Genomic DNA, 27366 nt, shown 5'->3' on the forward strand with positions numbered 1-27366 from the left:
TCTTCAGTTATAGTGTTGGTGAGGCTTAACTGGGATGGGATAAGTCTGGCAACAGAGTTTTAATAAAGTTCTTCAAAACTGTCCAGACTTAGTAATAATATAAGCTTAGGGTATAAGTGATATTAAATGATAGCAGTGGTATGGTTTAGAAAAAACATTGGCATGGAAGTTGGGTTTTCTTAATAATTATGGAAATAGCCCCATTCCATCCACAACAGTAATTGTGCAAATCTAGCAGATAGAGCAAGGGAGAGAGCACCCATTGATATTTTTAATGTCTGCATATCTATAGCAGATAACACCTATGGAAGATGGAATGCATTTTTAATTAACCTTGTCCAGTGCAGAGCTCCAAATGTTTGGGTAACTGCAGTGCTGCATAAAGTAGGAAGCAACTGCTTTTGGCAGCTTGATATAGTTTTTGGATAATCATAGCTCACTTTGTAAGTCCAAGGAACAGAATGCACCATGTGGGACAATATGCTATTATGCTCCAAGTACTAATAAAGGTGTAGTGACTTTGACCCTTAATATCTCGTTTTAGGTTATCTGTCTGCTTTTCCTGTTCTGTTGTATTTTAAAACTTAAATAACCTCTTCTCGTATAATTTATACTCAGTTGACCAGCAAAGCTATGCATGTCTAACTATTGCAGAACTCCATTGCCCTAGAGATCCAAGGAAAATCAGAAATTGAATACTAGTGCCAGCTCTAGTGAGCTCTTTCCCTGCAGGACACCCAGCTCCTCGATACTGCCTGCTCATCCTCAGGATCCTGTACAGGTAAAACTACTTCTCTACCAGCTTAATAGCTGTCTTAAGTATGTTTTCTAAGTGCTTTTGGGCTTTAACCCATCATTCATAGCTGAAATTAAGGAAAAAATGTGTTGCAAATAGCTTGCTTATCAAAATGTTTGATTTACATGCTATAATTCACATCCTGGTTTTTAGAAAACATGCTTTAGTTATTTTGTTTTATAGCTATTATACACCATTCAGAACACCAGGAATCATAGAATCTGAATCAAGTATTAATTTGTAAGTTCCTGCTGATCAAGATGATGCTTGTGCAAAGCTCCCCTCCCCCCAGTTTTGTGGTGCTAACACCACTATGAAAGGGTGAGACATACAAGAAAATCCAGATTCTGATGTGGCAAAGGCAAAAGCAGCATTTCATTTACACTTAAGCGGTCAAAACCAAAACTCATTCTCATGAGGATTGCAAACATGCTGTTGTGCTTCCAAGTCTTACTTTGAAATCAAGATGCATTTACTTTCAAGCCTATGTTTTATAGTGGAATCCAATTCTGAGCTACAATTCATACTAAACTTTTTTTAAAAAAAAATACCTGCCTTGAAAAAGCAGTTCAGCAGATTCTTAAAGTGTTTTCATTAGCTAAATGCTACATACGGGCCATTTTCCCACACAAATGCTTTGCAGAGAACATTTTTATTGTTCAACAGAATAAACCAAAGAAACCATACAAGCTTATGTGCCTGGACAATTTACAAAAGTTCTGTATGCAAAGTATAGTTGACTGGCATTTCTGTAATTTGAGAGAAGCAGGCTTGTATTGGATTAAAATTTAGGTAGCCAAGAACTAAAAGATACTTCATATACTTTAAATAGGATGTTACAGGTATATACATAATTACAACATGCAAGCCTTATCTCAAGAGTCCCTTCCCTTCATTTTGTGTGTGTCTTATCATCAAGTATGATTTTAAAAAAAATCAAAGGCAGAAAACAAAAAGCAACACACAGTGAAAGCTAGCTTGAGGGGAACCACCTAGTTGTTTTCTGGGAAGGCCTAATTATGTAGAAATACCAAAATAATGTTCAAGCCCAGAGCTGGTGACAACGCAAGATCTTAAAATCTATTCAGCCCAGATTTTTGTTCATATATAGACAAGGAACAGCTACCCAGTTATTTCAATAGACTTTATTGTAAAACAGTCAGGTCACAATACTACGTCCAGACCATTCTGCCAGATATGCAAGCTACAATGCTTGACAGGCAGAAAGGATCAGTTTTAGTAGTATACTTGAGAAGTGAATAAAAATCCATATAAAACAATATTCAAATAGTTTCCATAGGAACACAGATAAATGTGACCTCCCCGTCTCCTAGTTGTCTATTCAAGTTACATTTACGCCACCCTAGCCATTCAAAAACATTTAAAAATTCTAGCAAGAATTAAGTTAATGGTCCCAAAAGCCCTAAAAATCCATTCCTAAACTTGCATGTTAGCCAAAACTGTATCTATACATTAATGCTAGCTGAAGCACAAGCTGCTGGATAGTGTTCAATGCCACTTTCCCAGGCACATGAGAGTGGCAAAGTGACATCTTGCTCTTCCACTTCAGCTTGAAAACCTTGCTCCTTTATCCGCTGCATCAATTGCCTAATAAGGGGGAGAGAAAGAAATAGAGTAAGTAACCTAGACGGCCTAGATAACCATGACTGTGTGTACCCTCTACTAATCTCTTGCTAGATTCTGCACCAAAAAGGATTGTGAACAGTACAAATCACTGCTCTTCCTAGCTATGGGAAAGTGAAAACTATGCACCACAAACCTTATTTTGAAAATGCTCTGCCTTCTGAGTTTTAGCCAAGCACTGCACTCGCACCCTTGAGGATTTTTTTTTAAGATTATGCTGAGTTTCTCAAACAGGTGAATTCTGCACTCAACGAGAGTTTCTGCACTTTCATAGAACTGTGACGAAGCCATAATGATAAAGCAAGCCTTCCAAACAGCAGCCCCCCTGAACTAGAGAAAACATGACAGCAAATTTGGCTGTCCAGATCTCTCACAACGTTAAACTATGGTTTAACATGCATGCTCCTGACTGCCATGTGTGGGAGGAAACAAACCTGTCTTGTCTATTGTGAGATATGAACCCAGGCTTGCGTTTAATTTTCTTCTACAAACAGGAATCAAGGTTTGTTCTTAGCTTACCCCTCATGCTGTTTGAAAGACACAAGCCCACAGTCACAACTCGTAACGAACCAAACTGGCTTGTTCCCTCCCCAAGGCAGTCAAGAGTGGGGGGGGGGGAGAGAATAATAATAATAAAAAAATTAATACCCCGCCCATCTGGCTGGGTTTCCCCAGCCACGACTGTTAAAATGAACTAAGGATTAAAACTGCATGCAAACCAGGCAACTAGCTAGTGAGGCAGGCTATTAAGTAAGTCAACCAAAGAATCTCAATGTGTTCTGTGCACTCAGGGTGGGATTATTAAGCCCCAGTCTATTTATATTCTATCCTATCATAATAATCTACATAACCTTTTTCAAACAAGTTTACTCACACTTAAGTCAAACTTAAGAGTGTACTTTCATTAAAAGCAGAACTACTAACCATGCTGGTCTTGACATTACATAGTGTATTGTTGGCCTCTGGAATCCATTGAAAGTAGAAGCAGCTGCCACTGTGTAGGCACCCATGTTTTCAAACAACATCCAGTCTCCAACCTGCAACTCTGGCAAGCCACAGCGCTCAACAATGCGATCTAGGCCATCACAGGTTGGTCCCCATATGCTGCAGGAATAGTACCTCTCATCTGGCTTAGGTCTCTGGAAAGAATTTAAAATTTAAGTAGTTATTGCATACTTACTGCCACAGCAATCAACAATAGGACAATCGCAAATAATATGGTATTTAGAATGTGCTCCCTTACTACATAATGCTGAGACGAATTAGAATAGGATTGCTCAAACTGTGGTTTGTGTCATCTGTGGATTTTTAGCTGAAGATGGGAAGAGGAACATCCATCACATTGAATAGTCATACTGATGTTTAAATTGTATTTTATTGCTTTTATTTCTTATATTGTATTTTATTGCATCACATTTTGAATTCTATGGAATTGCAGCTGTTACAACAGGCAGAACAACAACTGAGATCCACCAAGATCCATAGTAATTTTCAAAAGGTCCTGGGGGATGTGGGGAGTCAAAGTCGCTGAGTTAGATCTACATTATACCAGTCCTGCAAGAACTGATGCCCTTTTGTTTTTCCTGTTTCAAGTATCTGGCATAGATAAATGACAAGTAACAGTTACCTACAGCACAAATGGGCTTAAGTTTAACAGTATACTTTTATACAGAAATACACTATATAATAGAATATAAAATATACACATAGTACCTTTTGCAAAACTGGTTTGACATGTGCATGATCATACAGGATGCAGTTAAAAGAGCCATAAACCCCATCATTTACATAGTACATAAGAGTTTTGTCATTTGGTTCTTCTTCATCTATTTGGGGGAGAGGGGGAAAAAGAATATTAGAGCAATTGGCTAGATATTGAAAAGACAGTTTCCAACTTTGTCATGCTTTGCCATTACCAAGGAACAGAAACCTGGGATAGTGCTGTGCATGGTTACTGTCATCAGGAAAAATTGCCCGCCTAGCCCCTGCTTTTGAAATTCTTATGAAGAAAACAAAACACTGACCAACTTTCACTCCAACACTGGGTGGTCCAGCCCCCTCTAAGGACCTCTCCTCTGTTCCCACCATCAATTATGAGTATTTGCAAAACTAACAGAAAGACTTTGAGATAGACAATAGAGATTTTAAGGAGGACTGGGAACCATTTATGTTATATATACAGAATCAATGTAAAGAAATTGACTCACTTGCAGGGTTTGATTAAACACCTGCAATTTACAAAATAAATGTAGAACTAGCAACAAGATGTTAAAATGGTAAGTGAAGAATAATTAAGAGTTAACCAATAAGCAGGATGAGATAATATGGCAAAAGAATCAAAAAAGGAAGTTGAGGGAAGTCACAGGGGAGGGGGAAGCAGAGGATTTATAATGTATTTTGTTTTTGAAATAATGATTGTGGTGATGATAAAATTGTAAAGATCAATAATTTTTTTTTTTTTTTTAAAAAATCAATTGTATTTAGCCAGTTAACATGTAAGGTCCAGGATGTGATTTAAGTATTACATACCATCTGATCCAGTGTGTTCTTTTATTACTACTTTCTTTGCAATGATATTAACAGCAAGTGTAAAAGCTGATGCAACATAATATCTGCCAGGCTCTGCAATAATTCTCACTCCAGAATCAGAAGGAAAATACTTGTCCAAGGCAGGATTGATTACATTAGTTATCTTTTGTGAGAGAGAGAGAGAGAGAGAGAAATAGGTTTAATAGAGTTGTTAAGCAACATGGATATCCAATAAACAATTAGCTTGCACTACATTCTCAATGCAAGAGACTGATGGGTTGGAATCCAGCTACAAACTATTGGCTCTTTGCTGAATAATCTACTAAAAACTTGGATATGATTTAGAACAGAAACATAGAACTTCCACACTAGGGAAAGGAGGTTGCTTTGAATTTGATAAATCATTCACAACGGTGCTCTAAGAAAAATTATGACTTGGAAAATCAGTTCATGATTTCCCAAGCAATCTCAACTCGATTTAAAGCCAACAGAAAGCTTTTGTGAACTTTCAGCTATGCACATCTGGATTGCTCAAATGAACTAGAATGTGAAGGACTGACTTTGGTTGCAATCCAAACTCCCTTTGCACTGTTGGGGGGTGAGAATGGGACAGAGATGTCCCCTCTACCCAGAGCGACACCAGAATCACATTATTTTCAGTGGTTTGTACTGTGCCCCAGTGTCGGGTGTTTTGGTGGCAAGGACAGGGAGTCAGCCCCACTGTCTGCATCAGCTCCAGGCTAGCATAGCAATTTGCCTCCCCCTCGCTTCAGTGTGAACAATGGAGTTGAGAGATGTGGCAGCGGCTATCTCCTTCCATTGTTATCCCATCCCTCCATTCACCCTGCCCACTTCAGCTACTGTTAACTCATTCTAGAGTGTATTCACTTATACTAGCTGTCTAATTTAAGACTGAAGGTTCAATGTTTTACAGCAGAACTGAAACAGCCATATATGGACGAGTTCCTGTAAGCATTTTTTTCAAGCTTAACACAGTATGGAGGCTATGCAACATAGCAATTTCTACTATGCTGTAAGATGTATCACGGTGTAGCCCAGAAATTGATGTTGCTGTATAGCTAAGTATTTGAACTTGAAAATCACGATGCAGATTTCTCTTCCACAGAGGCAAGGTAAAAGTTATTCATGTAGCTAAAGCTATTACTTAGTACAAGTTGTTTTAGACTTGTAAACTGCCTATAAGCTACATCTATTAAGCAGTATAAGTAATGAAGTAAATATATATATTAGAAATAATTGAACTGGTGGCTTCACTCTAAGCAATACTCTTAAATTTAGGCTGACAAACCTTTTTAGACTCACAGGCACATTTGCAAACTGGAGAAGCTGTCATGGGCACCACACATGCTACAACCTGTTCTACTGGCTACAATAAAAGGCCTCTTTCAAGTCTCGTTTCAGTGGGAGAAGGAAACCTGCAGCCGCCATAGACTCATGTGCTTTTTGGTACTTCAAGAAACTTATACAAACATCTTTTGCCTATAATAGTGAAATCCCCTCCATGTCAATTGGAAGCAGATGCTGGAAGTTGTTTAATAAGATCTGGGGAGCAAAATCTGAAGAATGCTCTTCACAAACAAAGCACTTAAGGTTATGTACCTCTTCAAACTTAAGTTTCACATCTTCGGAGCCAGGAAAACCACCACCAATATCAAGCAGGTACATGTTGAAACCAAGCTCAACCTAAAAGGCAGAAATATTGAAATGTGATTCAAATCATGCTTTTATTGATAGTATTGATCAGTTTCACCATCTGAACTAATGAAGCAAACAAGAATTTTAACTAATCTGAATTAGCATCTTAGACCAACAGCACAAAAATGCAGGTTTCCCAAGTTTACTTTAAATATTTTGTATTTCAGACACATTCTGGCAATCTCACAGTACTACGACTAGTTAGTGCTATAGGAAATGCTCTTAAAATGTACTTACTCCCATATCAAAGACACAACGGGCATCAGAAATAGCTTGCACAAACGTCTCGGGATCTGTACAGCCACTTCCAACATGGAAACTAGAAAAGATGGGTTAAGTTAGTGGGAGTTTTGCCCATCCTTCTTAACAAAAGCAGAATTTGTAAGTAGCAAGTGTGCAATTTCTTCCACACAACCCTGCTGCTCACCTCACTCCAATTATGTTGATATCAAGTTCTTTTGCCCGTTCAAGCAGCAACCTGCTGGTTTTTAGTGTAGCTCCAAACTTAACACTTAGGCGACAAACAGCCTTTGAATCATCTGTTGCAATGCGCAAGACCAGCCTAGAAAACATTTTAGAACATATAAGTACATGCACGTGTATTTCAGAACACACATTTGTAATTGCTCTGAGAAAAAGTAGCTTAATAGTTGGGGGTGGGGAGCTACTTTTATTCTGTCAAAAACAGCAATGCCACCTGTTTTTTGCACAGATCTGCCTAAATGGTCAACATCTGTTATCTGGGGCCTCACATTTACCTAGAGAGAACATATAGATTGTACTAAAATAAATTGTAAATGTTTCTTACTTTGCTTTTGGATGGGCTCTTGTAACTTTCATCAGCTCAACTTCACTATCAAATGTCATCATCTGCACACCATTGTTTGCAGCATGCTTAATTTGAGAGACTTGCTTGCATGGATTTGCATATATTATACGCTCTGGAGGCACACCAGCACTCTGGACCAGCTGTATTTCAGTCTGGAAAAAAATCCATTTTTTAGTTTGCACATTAGTTACTAGAAATGGTTTCTCTGGAAATAAGACAATTTAAATCAAAGGCAGACATATTTTAATTTCTAATACACAGTATTTAATCTAAATATTTAAAAGCAGTCACTTACTTTACTGGCACAATCAAATCCTGCCCCAAGAGCAGCCAGAGTTTTCACTAGAGCTATGCTATCATTACATTTGACGGCATAGAAAGGAGATACCCTAGGGAGGGCCTTGTACCACCGCAAATGTTTTTTGAGAACATCCCCAAGGTCAGCAACATAGAATGCATCTTTATCATCCTGGAAACAAAGAAAACATTCATCTGTCAATATGCAGTTGCCTACTAGTGTATATTACAATAGCAACAACCCTACGTTTAGTATAAAACATTTTTAAAAAATATTCAATCTATCTACCATACTCACCGAGGAAGAAACTTCATTTATTTTTTGGTCTAGGATATCCTTTGCAGTAAAGCCTTCGTCAAGGAAAGAAAAATTGAATTCCTCACCACTGAAGTCATTCATCTTGCTTGATGTTGTTATACCAAAGTGATTTTCAGTGGAAAACTGCAAAGACATAGGAAAGAGTTTATTAGTTCTCCCACCCGTCATAGTGAGACAAGGGGAATGGAAAATACAGTGGTACGTCGGGTTAATAACTTAATTCATTCTGGAGGTCCGTTCTTAACCTGAAACTGTTCTTAACCTGAGGTACCACTTTAGCAAGTGGGGCTCCCCGCTGTCGCCATGCGATTTCTGTTCTTATCCTGAAGCAAGGTTCTTAACCCGAGGTACTATTTCTGGGTTAGCGGAGTCTTAACCTGAAGCATCTGTAACCCGAGGTATCACTGTACAGCAACTTAAAAAGCCATCTCTCACAGTTCAAGGTGCAATTTTGAAGGCAACTACTTTTAGTTGTGCTCCAAGGAAGTCTCTCCAGGAAAGGAAGATCCTGAAACAGGAAAGTAACCTTTATGCTCCCTAAGCAATTTTCATATGAGAGCTACATGAACTGTACTGGATTATAAAAGGCTTTTAGGCATCAACATTTATGCCAAAATGTGTCTTTTAAAGAAATTGGACCTAGGAGCTTCCTGAGTAAACCAGTACCAAAAGACAAACAAACTTTCTTGCAGTGAACATTGAGATTAGAAGAGGCAAACAATAGGAAGACAGACAGAGCTTCCTGTGTTTGTTTCTGTTTTACTCATAAAAGAAGAAGTCTGTCTACAGGTGCATGTAGTTGCTACAATTTAAGTGTCCATTTTCTTCCATAGCTTTCCGAAAACTCAAGTTCTCCATGGAATTTAATTAAGCTACTACAAAAAGTCAAGTGAGTTGTCACACTTGAGAATTTCATGTAGTATTGCTTTGACTCAACTAAAAGGGGGAGCCTAGAGTACGGAAAAAGCATAAGTGTTTGTGAGGAATTGCAAATACAACTGCCAAATACACAGTCCATGCTGGTCACTCAGAAGGAGTTTAAATATACTCCTGGCATGAGCCCAGACAAGAGAGGGGGGGGGGGGACTGGTTGGCAGAAAAATGGAGGAGAGAAGGCACTCTGTAGCTGGTAGCTACAGATTGAGGGTCAAGAACTAGCAGCTGTGTACACAAAATCTGTATAACATTAGAGAAAACAGCCTGTTTCTTTGCTCTAATATCACTACAGATTTAAGGCTGAAATCCTTGGAGTAAGTTCCATTAAAGACAGTGGGAACATGCTGCCTATACTGTAATTCTGCTGTCACTCCAAGTGAATAACAGCACACGTTTTCACACACCTGGTGATAAAAGCAATAAAAAGCTGAATTATGGCATTAAACAGATTGACCCACTCTGGTTTGGCTTGATGCCAGACTCCTGCACGAATGCCTGCAGGGCATAATGTCAAAACATTCCTGCCACCTCCAGGCCCTTAACAGTAAAACAACTGGAAGATGTAGAGATCCTAGGGGAATGAATGGCATAATTGGGGACAAAGCAGCTAATGCAACATAGAAACAATCTGCTGTTGTGCTAGCACAATCTCTGCAGTTCTGCAGTCCAACTTGCTTCAAAGACAGACAAGAAACAATTTGTGCTTGAATTCACTGGCACATTCCACCATGCCTTTTGTAAACAGCCACAGGAAACAGAGAACAGTGATGTAAAAGTTTTAGAGACTTAACAAATATAAATAAAATTCCCAAGGTGATATCAATTTTTATATTTAATAAGCATTTGATATGCATTGATTTTAATTATGTAATTAATAATCTTTTATTCTTTCATTGTAAGATGCTTAGGGAGGATCTACAATTCTGAAAAACAGCATAAAAATAATTTAAACAGAGCAAAATCTACAGGCCTGAAATTTAACTCAAATTTCAATTTATTATCAAGGAACAACAAGATGGATGCTATTAAAATGACTAATTGTGTTTGAATTCCTAATTTGCATTCAGTTCAGTCTACTTTCCATGTCTGAAATCACCATTAAAAGATTGGGAGGGAAAGAACAGATGAGAAAATGTCTGAGATGTCACTAATGTGGTACATTACAGCCTGCACAAATGATTTTAGAACACAAGATTTGAAAATACACTGTGCTTTTCCAATGTTTGACCCATATTTTGAAAGTGTATCTTAGCAACCAACCAAGTATGCTGAAAAGCAATAATTTCACTGAAGGAGCAAGGTAAGCAATTTTTTTTTAGTATGTCCCTACTGGCTCAATCTTTCTATGCCCTTTCATCAATTATACAGTATCTTTTATAGCCTTATGCTTATGCTCCACTAATAACATTGAACCTTGGGCATAAATGGAAGCTATTTCACTAATACCAATGGCCTTCCAATTGTATAACAATAGAATTTGAACTCTTAAATTCTTATGGTGGGCAAACCCATAGTAAACTGAACGTATCTTTTTGCTATAGATCCTGCTTAAGAAATATAAATCAACAGAAATTCAGGAGTACATGCTCACATGCCACTTCAAATTCCACAGAAGCAAACCCTGTGCATAAAACTTTCCAAATAAATCCATACATCATTTTATGGAGAATTCTTCCAAGTAACCCACACACAATAGTATCATTTATACTTATTCAACAGCTTTAAGTAACAGCATACACATTTTAGTTTAAACACTAACTGTTCCTAGGATTGTAGCAGTCACTATTTACCACCATCAAGATGGCAAAGAGTCCCTTCTTTGGAACAGAGGAGGAAGGCCAGCCCATAAGCTTTACTGGCTCACATTTGAAAAATGCTGTTTACTCTTAAGCACTAGACATAACAAGCCATCTCCTTTCCAGCACTCAACTTCAGCTGTATACCCGGCAGACAATTCCTACAACCCAAGCAACTCCTCCTCCCTCTTGCCTTAAACATATGTCCAGCTGTCACCACTTTGCCAGATCTCCTAGCAAATTCTGTTGAGGAAGGTCAGGCTTTGTCTTTTGTACATGTGGCCGCCAAGAATGACTAAGTGCTACCTCTCTCCTCCTCCCCTAACTGATAAGATAACTGTGGCAGGGTGAAGCACACACCAGCTCCAACATGTGAAGGGGGTGGAGCAGAGAGATCAAGAAGAATAGAGCCGCATCGGCAGTCGCCCTTTATATTGCAGGGGGGTGGGGAGAGAGAGAGAAATAGAATGAGAATGGGTTGGCCCAAGTCTGGGGCTCTGTAACCCAGTTCAAACTGACTTCTTGAAACCATGCCATCATTAATGCTAGCTTTCTGGACAGAAACATGCAAAAAAACCGGCTTCTCAACCTCCATCCCAGACCCCACCTGAACAGCAGCTGCTCAGGCTAGAACCTACCCCCATTAATATTTCCATTTCCAAAGGTTTCTCCCACCCCACCCCCTCATTATCCCCACTACCCCCTCGTACCAGTGCTGAACTATCTACTGCAGTGAGACCGAAGAGGAAAAAGCACTGCAGTATTTCCTTTCTCCCTCCCTACCCGGTACAAATAAGGAATAAAAGCCCGCAGTTCCGTATACACACCGTCTCCCCACAAGGCCAACCTCGGAATGGTAGTTACCCTACCAGGAACAGTAAGTCATCCTCTTTACCGCAACGACAATAAAGGATATTGGATCTTAGGGAGATGGGAGGGGGGGAGAGACGCGCAAAAAGGGGGGGGGGTTAAAGTGGAACTTCCAATACATTACTAATCTCACCGGGGGAGGGGCAAGTTAGAAAAAATATGGGGTGGGAGAGAAAAGAAATACTTTAAAGGCCAACTTAGAATCTCAACGGGACGAATCTGCTAATAAAGTTAATTAGGAGACGGCCATTATGTACCGAAATTGGGGGACCATAAACAATCGTTCTTAATTAAATGTGCGTGCGGGCAAGTATTAAGACCCATAACGAATACTACTACTACTACTAATAATAATAATAACAACTAATAATCATCCAAGCCCCTATTTATGGGAGCGCGGTGGGCCACGCCACGTTGTTTCGCAGGGCTCGCCAAAATCCTCCACATTCACCCCTCGATTCGGCCCCGCTTCCTCCGCCATCCACAGGGCGGCCCGGCCTGCTCGGCGGCTGCTCTTCCGCCCACCCCACCATCCACGTGGCCGGCTTGCCTGCTTAGGCCGGCCTTACCTCAGACTGCGGCGGCGGCGGCGGCGGTTTCTTGTCCTTCAGCAGCAGCAGCCTCTCCTACCCTGCGCGGCAGCCGGTGGCGGGGGGACGACGACGGGCGGGTCGAGTCTACCCAGTCGCACCCTGCGGGACTTGGGGGAAGAACCGGCCGCTGTGGAGGAGAGAAGGAGCCGGAGCCCGCTCGCCCGCCGCGCAGGATAGCGGCTGCTGCTGCTGCTTCTGTGGCCGCCTCACTGACAAAGCCTCGCCAGCCCCGCAGAGCCTGTATTTATAGGCCCGGCGGTGTCGCCATGACGACGCACCAGCTCAAACCAGCCGCGTTCGGCTGCGACCGGGCCAAAGGCATTCGCCAACCGCTATTATGACGTCAGGCGAGAGGTGGCGAAGGCGAGCGTGGCATGCTAGGAGACATGGGGCCGTCATCCCCGCCCATCTTCAAAGGGGAGGGGAAGTGTAGGCGAGGCGGGGGAGGAAAGCTTCACGTCCACGTTCACATTCTAATCCTTCATATGCGGTGCAAGAGTAGTGAGAGGATCAATATACAGTAGAAGGAGCAGTGTAGACGTTTAAATTAATGTATTAATGAAATGCTAATAATATTTTTCCACATACACACACTTTATGTTTCATTTATAGCCTACTTTTGTTACTGCCAGAAGCCCCCTGGGAGCTGTGTAAAGGAGGGCGGTCGAAATCTTTTAAATACAGTGCTGTCATTTCCTGGGCCCTTAAGTTCAACTAGGGTAAGTCATAGCTGGCAACCTTCCCTTTTTTTGTGGGAAATTCCCTTATTCCAGCGCCGTTTCCTGCTATCCCGGATTGTTAGATATCCCGTAGACTGTCCCCGGGACAGGTGAGGCTGCTGATCCTTTATTTTCGAGGCTGCTGATCCCTTATTTTCAAATCTGAAAGTTGACAGCTATGGGATAAGTAGTGTCCAGCTGGCAACATGATTAAAACAACACATCACTTCTTACTTGGGATTCTACTATTTGTAAGAGGGACAGTTACAGTGTTACCTTGGGTTAAGTACTTCATTCGTTCCGGAGGTCCGTTCTTAACCTGAAACTGTTTTTAACCTGAAGCACCACTTTAGCTAATGGGGCCTCCTGCTGCCACCGCGCGGCTGGAGCACGATTTCTGTTCTCATCCTGAAGTAAAGTTCTTAACCCGAGGAACTATTTCTGGGTTAGTGGAGTCTGTAACCTGAAGCGTATGTAACCTGAAGCATATGTAACCTGAGGTACCACTGTACAAAGGAGAAAGAATGGGGGTGGCGCTGTGGGTTAAACCACAGAGCCTAGGGCTTGCTGATCAGAAGGTCGGCGGTTCAAATCCCCGCAACGGGGTGAGCTCCTGCCCTGCTCAGTCCCTGCTCCTGCCAACCTAGCACTTCAAAAGCACGTCAAAGTGCAAGTAGATAAATAGGTACCGCTCCGGCAGGAAGGTAAACGGCGTTTCTGTGCACTGCTCTGGTTTGCCAGAAGCGGCTTCGTCATGCTGGCCACATGACCCGGAAGCTGCACACCGGTTCCCTCGGCCAATAAAGTGAGATGAGCATCGCAACCCCAGAGTTGGTCATGACTGGACCTAATAGTCAGGGATCCCTTTACCTTTACCTTTAGAAAAGGGGACTTAGCTGGATAATGGCAGAAGAGGCAGAAATTTGACTGGTAGCTGGGCTGCATGTGTTGCATTTTCTGACTAACATAATACACAGCCTAGAACAGCACAGAAGTCTGCCTCCTTCCCCCAATTTAAAGCCTATATAGTTTTTGTGGGGGGAAATATATGATCCTGTTTGTGGGGCAAATAACAAAAGAATTTGCTGGGTGCCTTCTGGAGCCACCCTACTCAATTCTACCACCGGCCTTTCTCCTCCTTAGTAATAATTCAAGCTGCTGCCAGCACCATATTTAGGGCGGTGTGGCAGTTCCCCACACAGGTAAAATGGTAAAGGACCCCTGGACTGTTAAGTCCAGTCAAAGGCAACTATGGGGTGTGGCACTCATCTTGCTTTCAGGCCGAGGGAGCCAGCACTTGTCCACAGACAGCTTTCCGGGTCATGTGACCAGCATGACTAAATTGCTACTGGCGCAAGGAGGACCGTGACGAGTGCCAGAGCGCATGGAAATGCCATTTACCTTCCCGCCGCAATGGTACCTACTAATCTGCTTGTGCTGGTATGATTTTGAACTGCTAGGTTGGCATAACCCTGTACAGGTCACCAAGCTGACAGGTGCAAAATTGAGAAGATCCATCACTGTGAAGATCCATTTGGGGGTGCAAAATTTTGGCCTCGCACAGGATTCCATATTACGAAAGATTACACAAGTCGACCCCTGCTGTTGCCCTTCCTGTGACTTTTACATTTCTACAATCCAAGAAGAATATAGTATTTCAACACAGTTTTGAATGTGTTTGTGCAACAGCCTCCTTTCAGCTTCCTCAGCTACAAGGTTAGTCATGCTCCAAATGCAGGAAACAGGGTCATTGGTTTGGGCCTAAAGCAAAGCCAACCACTTCAAGCTAAAATTGGCAGGAGGAGGAGTTGATGGACTTTGAAGAATCTGCGCTCTCTGTCTTTTTTAGACTTACTGTATATATAGCCTTGGCCTGAAGTCAGGCTTTGAACAAGAAATTCTCCAGATCATTGTGGACGATATACTATGTTTTATCGTCCTCATCTAAGATGCTGGTTGATTTCTAAGAATGCAAGTTGCATAGAATTCTTTTTTAAGAATAATTTTTTAAAAATTGTACCAGACAAAGCATTCTGTGCAAACATTGGTGTCACATTCCACAGAGTTACAAATAATAATTTCTTCAGACAGGAAATTTTAAAAGGCTTCTGTGTAACTTGAAAGCTCACAAGACTGCTAACATATTGTTTGTCTAAGCGCCAAGGTTGCAGGTTTGATCTCTGTATGGGACAGCTGCATATTCCTGCATTGCAGGGGGCTGGACTAGATGTTTCTCAGGGTCCTTTCCAATTCTACAGTTCTACAATTCAATGATTCTACAAAAGCAGCACTTTTTCTGGAGGTACTCAACGATATGCAGGCACCTCCCCACCGCCTATGCTAAAAGTGTGGCACTTACAGTAACAACTACAGTAACAACCTTTTTTTTCTTTTTTTATAAAAAGCACTGTATAAAAGTGCATCTGAAGCACTAGACAGAAATTTGTTATTGGGCCTTGCAGTATCTCCACCGACTTCCCAGAGGCAACGTGATCAGACAATACAGATCTGCTGTCTACCCACGACTCACATGCATACCCATGAAATTCAAGGCAAAAAAAGAAGAAGCATGGATCCAACATTTCATGATGCTTCTACCGTACGAAAACATAGATGGAGACGATTTCACCATGAAAATCAGATTCAGTGTTTCATGGTACTGTGGTGGATCAAAAATTAAGACCCGAGGCACAGAGCTTCATGGTTTTTATAGTCAAGCCAAACAAATCCAGTTTCTAATCATAGAACACATCAGATGTGGGCTTTCGCACCCACAGTACAGTGGGCCTCTTATTTTCACCAGGCAGTCTGGGGGCATGGATGTAAGTGATGACTAGATGATGCATTTGAAGCATCCAATTATAAGCGTGAGGATCTACATGCGTTTCCTACTTTAAATATATCTAGGTTTACGTGCCATGGCAGGCCACAATTTAATCTATCTGTGATTCCCATGAAGCAAGAGGAACTGCGATTAGCTGGCGAGTGTCCTTAGGGTTTGTGTTCTCCTAGTAGAGCTCAGTTCGTGTTCTCCTAGTAGAACTCAGCAAGTGGTAGGATTGAGATAAAACTTGAATGAATTGGCTCTACCTGTCATTCACTCTGGCCCATGCCTACTGTTGGTCTACCTGCCTTTCCGCCCTACCAGTCCCAAAGACACTAGCCACTGTGGAGCTCTCCCCCCATGAAACAATGTTTGTCAGCCATTTTTCTCCCCATGAGGCTGGGTGATCAGAAATAATTGCCACTGGCATGGGTGGAAAAGATTAGAAAATGAGTCCAGGTGGGTGGGTGAGTGTGGACTGAACTGCCTTCTACCCATTCTGCTTTACAATCCTGTCCACAGAGGTTGCCCACTTGCAGCCTGAATCAAGCCTTTTGAACTCTGTGACTGGAACCAAAACATCCTCTTTGAGGCAAGAAGCAAGTCCAGCTAATGAGAAAATTGGCACGGAGATCCAAATTTGATGAAGTTATCTTTCCTGTAAAATTGGCTCTTAGAAGTAGTCTAAGTAACACGAAATGCACAAATGCGGCCCAGTGTGTTTAATTCCCGTTTTACCATTTGTAGTGACTGGATTTCCCAGAAGTAGAATTAAAATGGGGGTCTGAGCAGGAGAGTGGTGCAGGTTGCATGGAGTCCTGGTTATCAGTTGCCCTTTGTGTGCATTTCCAGTGCTACCTGATCCTCCCCTTCTTTACAGAGGAGTTTCAGAGGACAGGCTGCTTCTTTGTTAGGCGAGACGAGAGGCAACGCAGGTGAGACACATATTACTGGCCCAGTTCCTTTGGCAAAAGTTGTGTCAAACATCCTCATGTGGAGCAGTCCGCACAGGAATTCAGTGTGTCACGTAACACTTTTGGAAAGAACTTTCTCACCAATTTATTCCTTTAGTCCATCTTTATCTGATCCCATCCATCTTCCGAGAATCTCACAGCAGCATACACTGATCCTCTCTCCCCAACCCACTGCCGATGCCTTGCTTTATCCTCACAACTCTGTGTGGTAGGTTAGGCTGAGAAATTGTACCAGCTTGCCCAGGGTTACTCAGTCATGGTTGGGGGGGTGGTGAACTTGAACTTAACTCTTGCTTTAACCTCTGCACCTCACAGGAACTGTTAGGTACAGAGTTGGTGTAGTGTAGGGACTAGGAGTATGAAGAATATCTCTGCTTCGAATCTCACTCAGCTATTGTTGGTTATGATTGGTTTGAAGAAGAATTCCCTGGATCCAGACGTGGGGCATGCACTCTCCAATAAGAGAACTCGAGCAGAGGTTTAAAATCACAAAAACATGCAGCAAAGTAAAGTGTGGAAATATATGAGTTTGACCAAACTGCAGGAGGCAGTGGAAGACAGGAGTGCCTGGCGTGCTCTGGTCCATGGGGTCAAAAAGAGTCGGACACGACTAAACGACTAAACAACAAATACCTTTAAAATACCCAGTTTTTAGAATCATAGAATCGTAGAGTGGGAAGGGACCTTGAGGGTCATCTAGTCCAACCCCCTGTAATGCAGGATTATGCAGCTGACCCCTATGGGGATCAAACCCATGACATTGACATTATCAGCACCACGCTCTAACCAACTGAGCCACCTTCTTTAAAGTCTCTTTCAAAGCAACTTTAGTATAGAAAAAACTACAGAGTTTGGTAAGTAAAAAAAAAAAAAAAGGTTTACTTTCAAACCATTCAAAGGTCACATTCATGTGCTTTTTCATATAGCAGCAAGAAAACACAGGCAAAAAAGGTTAGTCGTGCTTCTAAATACACAGTCTGGGCTTGGAGTGATTAGCCCAGATGTCTTCTCTGGTCAGATTCACATGGTGGAAGAGAGCACTGCTAATGCAGTGGTTTGACTTCACCCCTGGAGGAGCACTCCATTGTCTCTCAAGACAGATGGATGCCAGAAATGTCCTTAGGTAAGATCTCTCAGCCTGAGTTCTCTCCCTCATATCTGCAATAAGTCAATAATTCCAATCTGCTCCACAAGATTGTTGTTGCTGGGACAAAGTATGAGAAGAGCTTCAAACAAATTGCCATTGTCTGATATTTAGTTACTTCTTTTTTTTGAAAAGGAAATACCTGGCTCTGTGCATATTGCAGTGAGGAACGTCAGGCAGCTGCCAATTTAAATACACTCCCTATGAGAAGCGTGTCCATCAAACATAATGGGAGTTGCTTCTGACTAAACATGTATGGGGTTGCCCTTTCTGCTTTAAAGTGCTCAGATTCATTCAAAAACAAATATTTATTCCACTAACCTCATGTGCTTTCCACAAAGTTTTGAAACCTGGTTGTTGGGTTTTTTCCATTCCCTTTGAAACAAATGCAATTTTTGGTGTCTGAAAGTCAAAGCTGCCAGAGGGTGACTGGAAGTCTGCAAGAGATCAAATAACAGAGAGGTGACTGAATCTGAAGCAGAAATTTTCATTGATGGTGGGGGGAAATGTATCTTCTGAGTAAAGATGCACAGGTTTGACTTGGTATGATGAGGAGGAGGAGGAGGAGGAGGAAGAGAAAGGTAATAAACAGCTTTATGAAGTATGACACGCAACATTTTATGCAGCATCATGGAGACATGGATATAGATGTTCACTTGTTTGTTTTTCAAAAAACATTTTCACAGTGAGAACTCCCCTACCCCTAACTGGATTGGAGTTGTTTTGAACAGATGTACTTAATTACCCATCTTATTTATTCATCTTGTTTCAAACCAGTGGAGGTTTTGTGGGTGGGAAAACAAGGGTTCCTTGCCCATCTTAATTTGGTGATTTACTCATGTAGCTGCACAGCACACCTTGAAGCAAAACCCAGTAGCTGATCTTGGGTGGTTAACAACTACGAATGAATATTTGCATCTCTATAGTCTTCTAGGACACGGGTGGTGCTGTGGGTTAAACCACTGTGCTGCTTGGGCTTGCTGATCAAAAGGTCGGTGTTTCGAATCCCTGCAACAGGGTGAGCTCCCGTTGTTCGGTCCCAGCTCCTGCCAACCTAGCAGTTCAAAAGCACACAGTGCAAGTAGATAAATAGGTGCCGCTCTGGTGGGAAGGTAAACAGCATTTTCATGCACTGCTCTGGTTTTGCTAGAAGCGGCTTAGTCATACTGGCCACATGACCCGGAAAAAACTGTCTGTGGACAAACGCCGGCTCCCTCGGCCTTTAAAGCGAGATGAACGCCGCAACCCCAGAGTCGTTCACGACTGGACTTCATTGTCAGGGGTCCCTTTACCTTTATAGTCTTCTATTGTAGGAAGTTTTTTTTTTTAAAGTTGATTAAAAACATTGTAGTTCAGAGGACTTTATAAAATTCTGATTGATTCAACTCCCCCACACCTCTGCAAAGATGAATAAGTAGGGATTATTAAGGAGATACGTTTGAAGCTACTTTCTATAGCTTTGCATTTCCCTCTCCTTTATTTGTCAAGATTGATTCAGCACTTTACATTTCACATGCGTAGTCCTGTTGTAAGGCAGGCTCTTTCTCTTCATTTTAAAGCAAGCTTGAAAGATGCCCTGAAGGAGCTCAAGCTGCACATACCTGTTGATAAAGGGCTCTAGGTAGGTATGTTGCTGACATCATTTCCTATTATCACCATCAGGGGGTTCGCAATAGCACAAAGCTTTTGCCATGGCAACTGCCTTGCGATATGATGAACCTTTGTCTTGTGATGTAGGAAATTGTTGTCAACTGATTTTTTGTTTTGTTTTGTTCTGATGTTATAAGGAGGTGGCATGCATCAGATGCTAGAAGACTCTCGTATAGCAAAATAGATGAGGGGGGAAATCAAGGACAGAATAAATATGACTCCCAAGCTGTCCTGAAATCATACTGAATGCTGGGCAGGGTATAAATAAATTATTATTATTACTATTATTATTATTATTACTGTGTGTTGCTTGTATCATGAAGTACAGCATTATTCTAGAGCTTAAGCAACAGGTAACCTTGTGTCTAGAAACCCCAAAAGGGCATGTGGATCAGAATTAGATTTGATTCAGAATGTTATGGAACAGGGCTTTGAGCCTTCAGGCTCCATCCTGGATTGGAAGGGGCTGAAATGCCCTGATATTTTTCCCCAGAGAGGATTTTCCCACAAGATTTCTGTAAGTTTCTCTCAATGGGTGTCTTCTTCTTTGGCGAACACTTGTAGCCGAGAAAGACTGTCTTCCATAAACACGGTTTTAACAGTGAGTCTGTAAGTGACTGTGGAGGCCAATTCTGGAAGCTTCACAAGGTCGTTTTCGATAGTGAAGCCTACCCCATGTATTCGATGTTCTTGTTCAGATAGACCTTTCCAGAAGAATGTGTAGCCTCCTTTTTCTTCCTTCAGTTGTCCCTCGCCTGCTCTTCGAGTCTCTTGAAGCGCTGCAATATCGATGTTAAAACATCGCAGTTCTCTTGCAATGGGTGTATCACGTTTCCAGTCAGTGTGGTATTTTCCACACAGGACTTCCTTACCAGTGTCCAGTTTGTTGATGCTTATTAAATAGAATTTCCCCTACACTCAGTAATTCAATTTAACTCCCGCACCCCTCCACACACAAAAATAAGAGAATCAATTATGGTGCTGATATATACAACTGCAAGTTCAGAGCACTATGAAGCCTACAAAAAGGCCTTACACACTAGCAGACTAACTTCCCTCCCGGAAAAAGCAAAGGTTGTTTTTAGGCCCATGAGAATAATTGCAAAATCCACAGTTGGGCAATACTCAGACGTCTTGGGTGTTCTCACTTCCATTTCTTTAAATGAAAATCTTAGGCATTTTTGCACTACAAAACGTGGCAAAAAGAGAGAGAGAGCTTTGTGCTGACATCTGAAACTCCTGTAGGACAAGGCGTGAGCACAAGCATAAATATTTTGGCCACAAGGCCCTTGACAGTATACATCTCATCCACCGGAACACCCAAGGTTTGTTCTTAATTTCCTTAACAGTAATTCCCAGTGCTGACATATCAAATTACTTTTACTTTAAAAAGCAGGTCAATGGTTTAGTAGTGAGAGCAACTGAGGTGAACATTAGAAGGAAAGCAGGAGCAAGTTAGCACATGGCAAGCTATTGCTTATGCAACAGGCTTCTCCGGAACATATCTATGTACGTCAAAGTAAATATCACTAGTTTCAGTATAACTTGCTTCTTAGGAAAGGCTTGTCACATTACCAAAAGTCTACCATTCACACCCTAAACAGACAGGTGTGTGGTGGAAGTATCAGGGAATGAGGTTTCCAGTCAGTCAGTGTGCTAGATTCACTTCAGGTGATCCTGTGTAAAGGGTGATTTTTGTTCCAAGTGGATCACCCCAAACCCTATTTATTTTGTAGTCTGTGACTGTAGGTACACTTTCAACATTATCTGGGCATGAATTCACCATTACAGTGGTGCCCCGCAAGACGAACGCCTCGCAAGACGGAAAACCCGCTAGACGAAAGGGTTTTCCGTTTTGGAGGCGCTTCGCAAGACGAATTTCCCTATGGGCTTGCTTCGCAAGACGACAGCCCATAGGGAAATCTCCGGGACAGTGGGGAAGCGCAGCTCGTCTTCCCCGCTGTCCTCGGACCTCCTCCGAAGCCTGGCGGCGGGGCGGGGACACCTCCTCCCGCCGCCGGGCTTCGGAAGGATGCCCCGATGCCGGGCGGCGAGGCGGGAACGCCTCCCCCCGCCGCCCGGCATCGGAACGATGTCCCGAAGCCGAGCGGCGGGGCGGGAACGCCTCCCCCCGCCGCCCGGCTTCGGGGCGGGAAAGCCTCCCCCCGCCGCCCGGCTTCGGGGCGGGAAAGCCTCCCCCCGCCGCCCGGCTTCGGGGCATCGTCCCGATGCCGGGCGGCGGGGCGAGAAAGCCTCCCCCCGCCGCCTGGCATCGGAACGATGTCCCGAAGCCGGGCGGCGGGGCCGCGAAGCCTGGGCGCGCTGGCAACTCTCCGCAAGGAGCGCTCCCGCTGCTTGCGGAGAGGTCCGCGAAGCCTGTCCTGGACCTCTTCTGAAGGCAGGCGGGGGGCAAAAGTCTTTGTCCCCCCTGCTTGCCTTCCCAGGGGCTTTTAAATCGCCCGGACAGCGGAGAAGTCCTCCGCTGTCCTGGGCGATTTTAAAATGCCGCCCGCCAGAAGAGGTCGGGGGAAGGCGGTTTCCATAGGAACGCATTAATTGATTTTCAATGCATTCCTATGGAAAACCGTGCATCGCAAGACGAAAAACTCGCAAGACGAAGAGACTTGCGGAACGAATTAATTTCGTCTTGCGAGGCACCACTGTACTAGGTATTTATAATATTTATCTTGAAACGAGCTCATACTGCTAAAGTTCTAAATCGTATTGCCAGGGCTCCAAATCAATTTTTATTGCATAACCTGAGTTTTACCCATATATGAATGAATCCCACCCAAAAATAGCAACAATCTGGAACAACAACAACAACAACAACTTTTTTATTTATACCCTGCCCAACTGGCTGGGTTTCCGCAGCCACTCTGGGTGGCTCCCAACAGATTAAAAACAGATTAAAACATCAAACATTAAAAACTTCCCTAAACAGGGCTGCCTTCAGATGTCTTCTAAAATCTGATAGTTGTTTATTTCCTTGACATCTGAAGAGAGGGTGTTCCACAGGGAGGGCGCCACTACCAAGAAGGCCCTTTGCCTGGAGCAGCCATTACTTTCAAGTAAAGATTAGTTGCTTGTGCATTAAAAATGAGGTTCTTGTGGATAGTAGATAGCAATTTAATAACTTCACAACTGGTGGCAGTGGGTTTTCCTTTTGAACTACTTTGTTTCCAGAGCATTAATCAACAGTACTCCCATTTTGAAGGGGGGGGGGAATAACGAATTCCTATGCCCCACAAATAACACAAAATCAAATCAAATCAAATCAAATCACACATTCTACTCATGTAAAAACACCAGGCAGGCCCCACAAATAACCCAGAGATGCATTTTAAATAAAAGGACACATTCTACTCATATAAAAACACACTGATTCCCGGACCGTCCGTGGGCCGGATTTAGAAGGTGATTGGGCTGGATCTGGCTCCCGGGCCTTAGTTTGCCTACCCATGATATAGTTGTTCCCCATAAACCCACAGTTGTGTGCTTCAAGTTTGCATTCAAAGAGATGCACACTTTTTCCTCCTTACACCATTTGTTTTTGTTTTTAATTAAAGATTTTCTTGATTTACAAAAGTGTGTGCAATGTCTCTCTCTCGTATTCCCCCCCCCCCATGTAACATTTTTACAAATCAGTTTTATTTGTTGAGACATTAGGAAGAAGGGGGGGGAGATGGGGGTGGGGGCGGGGGGCGATGTTTCTATTTTACTTACTATATGTAAGGTTTGGTGTCAGCGTTGCTTGTGCAGGTTCTTTGTTGTTCACTTGTGTTCCTTTGGTGGTGAGAGAGGTTGGGGTTGGCCTGTGGTGTGGTTATTCATTTGTGGTTGGCTGTGGTGGTCTTTGTTTTCATGTGTGAGTGGGGTGGGTGGGTGTTTCGGATCAGGTTAGCCATATTGATTTGTATGCTGTTGATGGATTTTTCTCATTTTTTTCTCTCGGCTTTTTCTCTTGTTGGGCTGTGCATAAAGGGGAACCATAACTGGGTGAAGGTCTCTTCTTCTATTTGTCCCCGTGTCAGTTTCGGTTTACTTACACCATTTGTTAACTTACATTTAGCCACTCTTTTCCCTTTTTTAAATCTCTTCCTACACTTCCACAGACATGCCCCAATTTTTAATCGTGTAAAATGTTTGCGGGCACATTCTATGCAAGGGGAGCTACACCTTCCATGAAAGAAAATGAAGACGCACATGCACAGATTGCACAAAAGTTGAAGGCCATTACTGTTGGGAGAAGGGTGGTTTAATTGTGGCAGTGCTATACCAAATCCCATGTGCCTGCTATGACGGTGGACAGCAAAATGAGGACAGGTTTCGCTCAAGACAGAAAGATCTCACCTGGCACAGAAAGGTGAAAAATATACCTTGTCAGCAAGAAGTGCCCTTCAGCATGCATACGTCTGGAACTTAACACACCCAAGGTACGCATAGACCTGCTGAATGACACACACCCAAGAGCGTCAAACACAGCTTATTAACTTATTTAATGGTGCCCATAACTTTTGAAAATAGAAGACATTAACAGGCTATTAATTCATGCGAGCAAATGGTCATAAAATAAAAAGAGACTATAAATATAAAAGCCTGTCATTAAATGCAAATGAACTCATAAATAATAAAAGACAGAGATGCTGGTGAAATCTGAGCTCGGGTCAAGAGCCAACAGAGATTAGGTTTCTCTTTTCTTTAGATACCTAGTTTCACTTCACAGTGCGTGCAGTACCTATACTTGAATGACATAAGGATGAAAAAAGAGCTTCGCTAGATCAGCCCAACAATCTGTCTAGCACCGTCTCCTGTTTATAACAGTGGGCAGCCCAATTCACCTGGGAAATTTCACAAGCAGAGCATGAATAACAGTTGCATGAGCTAATTTGCTAGATGTGACTGCAATCCAACAAGGCATCCATATGTATGCGCAGGTAGGGCCTTCCCCTTTGCCTGCTATGGAAATGAAAAATGCCCGAGGACTCAAAAAGCTTTGGATGGCATAATTGCCCCTACTATCTCCATTATATGTGCAATCACTGATTTCCACCATCACCTCCGAGAGCATTCTAAATTGGAAGTGGTTATGATGTTTCCCGATCACTTCCACTCATTATTGACTTGTGAACGATCAAAGACATGCAAGATCATCCACATCACCTGTTGCTATAAATTATTTAGACGACAACTGGATTCATTCCATTGGCAGAAATCTAGCACTCTTCTCCTTCACTGGTTAAATGGGCAGAGCATCCTCATATGATTGGCTGGCGCTGTTCAGAAAATCATTGTCATATATCCATGAGCTGAACCAAGAGAAAGCTCAGCATACTTAAGGGCCAGTTCCTAACATCTCAAACGCGGAAATAACTGCACAAGAGATAGAACATTGGGTTTATGCATCTCCAGCGTACAGCTGACATAATGTGATATGACAGGTGGACCCTAGGGATTATCTGAAGTCAAAGGAACCTATCACTTTGCTAAAAGTTAACCAGGTTTGAGCTTGGTCAGTGCTTGGATGAGAGACCTCCTGGGACAGGATCCAATCCCATGGCAGAAGAAAGAAAATAAATAAATGTACAATATTTAGAATATCTGTAACGCCGCCATCCTCTTTTGAGAGGGAAGCATTGCTAAAGAGGTCTAGTCATTTGTACAAGCTTAGCCAGGCAAATTTGTTAGAAGTGAGGGGTTTGGCCATAGAAGATCCTTCCTTTGGGAAGGGAGCAGGCTTCCCGCAGACTACCGCGCTCCCTGGCTAGAGGTGATGTCATCAAGGTGGCTGTGGTTAAATAAATGATCCAGATAAAAAGCCACTGTAGCCACACCCCTATCCTACAGAATGACGTTTTAAATAATTTCTCCTCTTCTTGGCAATATTGCTAAAAATGCTGCTCCTTTTTTGTGGCCTGTGAAACTGAGCTGCAAAAGTGGGGCGGCATCTTTGACTCAACACTAAGTAGTTGGAACATTTCCACATTAAGGACATGGGAACTTAGGAACAGGGCCTTTTGGGGGATGGCCCCAGCACTGTGGATACGCCTCCTTTAGGAGCTGGAACCGTATACTGCAGTCCTGATTTTAGATGGCCATGGTCATTTAGGAGAGCCTTCAGGCACTGAATAATTTCAAGGGGGCGCAGGTAATGCTGGATGGTTTTATTGCTTCTGTTGTGTGTCATTTGAGGCTTTATAAGGGCTTGTTTTTAGTATTGTTCGTCATTCTTTTAATACATCTTGAGACACTAGGAAAAGCAGGGTAGAAATGTTTTAAAGAAATAAATAAATGAAAAACGAAAGGCCAACAAAAAGCCTCACAACAGCCACCTTTATTTTCTTAAACACATCATCCGCTGAAACGGAAATGCACAGCACTTTGGCACCTGGTAAAAGGAACTGAATTGGCTTTGACTGATCTCTTTGACAGAAAGAAGACCGTAAGCAAATGCAGACTAATAATATACTGGCAGGTGTATGTGGCTGTGTCTTTTTTTTTTTTTTAAGAGTGAGGCTTAGTGAATCATCAATGTCCTAGTTTTAAACTTTTGTAATCAACTGCAAGATCTCCAGTAATTTTGACTACAGGTGTATGACTCAACACTCCTTACTAACACACATTATGTAACTCTACACAACAAACTGTACCTTGCTAATCAGTCAGTGTGTATTCAGTGGGTGCCACTGAGATCCCCACAAGACCTACATCTGCTGGCTACTTTACTGCCTTTAGGAGTTCCAAAGGTTGCTTAAACACTAAGGCAGATACAATAAGTAAAATTGGCATTTTCAGATGCTAAGAAAACTGGTTCAGTCATGGATTCCAGAAACTGGCTCATGATCTAATGCTGCTATCAAGTTTTCCAGTCATCTTTTATCCTAATCATCCATTGTGTCCACTATTCATGCAATTGTATTTCATCCATTCTTCTGAAGTTTAGCTATCTGTTTTTGCAGTGTACCTACTGAATACATTTGTACACACAGATTTCTTGTTTTACTTTGTAGTTTTGTAAGCTGCCTTTCAAAAAAAAACCCCAAAATTCCTTACAAGGCAAGTCACCAAAAATTAACAGCAATATATGAGGCAACACAATTAAAGACACACAATAACACCGCAGTCAATAAATAACAGCACCCAGCACAATAAAACCATAAACACATGAAAGAATGAAGCACCACAATAACATTGGCTGCAATTCCTCATGCAGCTGGGTTTCAACTGTGATGCCATATGCTAGCTTCTGTATAAGTGTGTGTTTCTTATCTCAGCTTTCCTGTTGCAGTCTATGCTATATTAAATTACACACACACACCCCTGATCTCCGTTGTGCTTTTCTCCTCATCCTGTCATTTAGCGAGATCTCTGAGGGCTTCACTAGAGGTTGGAAGAGATACTCAGAGACGTCACCACACTGTGCCTCTCCCTTTCCTCTTCACTGAGGTAAACTCAGTGTGTGCTGCGATATCCGTATGCACAAACACATTCTTGTGTCTCCCTGTTGGCAGCAGGGATTGCACAGCAGCACACAGTGTGATGATGACACATCTAAAGTTTTCCTAGACGTCACTAGGTGCCAGGGACTGGGCAGAGGAGGAAGAGGAGTGGTATAGACTTGCCTCCCCATCCTGACACTTCCAGGGAGGAGGTGGAAGAAGAAAGTATAGATTTACAACAGTAGTCTGCGGGAGGTCACAACTCAGAGGGGGGAAATTGGAAAATAATGG

The 27366-nt window shown here is 42.5% G+C and overlaps 1 protein-coding gene and 1 long non-coding RNA gene across 2 annotated transcripts; one reads left to right on the top strand and one right to left on the bottom strand.

Annotated features, from left to right (window-relative positions):
- Window positions 1-1926: 1926 nt before the first annotated feature.
- Window positions 1927-12602, bottom strand: ODC1 (ornithine decarboxylase 1). The gene is made up of 11 exons (XM_081857244.1): window positions 12302-12602; window positions 8110-8253; window positions 7810-7983; window positions 7494-7666; window positions 7113-7247; window positions 6923-7004; window positions 6590-6673; window positions 4970-5132; window positions 4154-4266; window positions 3365-3579; window positions 1927-2404 (listed from the first exon to the last, which is right to left on the bottom strand). The coding sequence occupies exons 2-11, from the start codon at window positions 8209-8211 to the stop codon at window positions 2263-2265; spliced, it is 1383 nt and encodes a 460-aa protein (XP_081713370.1). The 5' UTR covers window positions 8212-8253; window positions 12302-12602; the 3' UTR covers window positions 1927-2262.
- LOC309339469 lies at window positions 8260-10118 on the top strand. Its single transcript, XR_014155385.1, has 2 exons — window positions 8260-9019; window positions 9967-10118. It is a non-coding gene; the product is annotated as an uncharacterized lncRNA (long non-coding RNA).
- Window positions 12603-27366: the final 14764 nt, after the last annotated feature.

This window comes from Podarcis erhardii (assembly GCF_964252035.2).
Source record: "Podarcis erhardii genome assembly, chromosome: 3".
NCBI lineage: Eukaryota > Metazoa > Chordata > Lepidosauria > Squamata > Lacertidae > Podarcis > Podarcis erhardii.

What these genes read in the sequence shown, in the direction of transcription:
- ODC1 (XM_081857244.1), bottom strand. Translation starts at nt 8,211, where the DNA reads ATGAATGACTTCAGTGGTGAGGAATTCAATTTTTCTTTCCTTGACGAA. An exon ending in TAAATGAAGTTTCTTCCTCG is followed by an intron (nt 7,984 to 8,109) that starts GTGAGTATGGTA and finishes CTTTGTTTCCAG; the next exon opens with GATGATAAAGATGCATTCTA. An exon ending in AGAGCCCATCCAAAAGCAAA is followed by an intron (nt 7,248 to 7,493) that starts GTAAGAAACATT and finishes AATGTTTTCTAG; the next exon opens with GCTGGTCTTGCGCATTGCAA.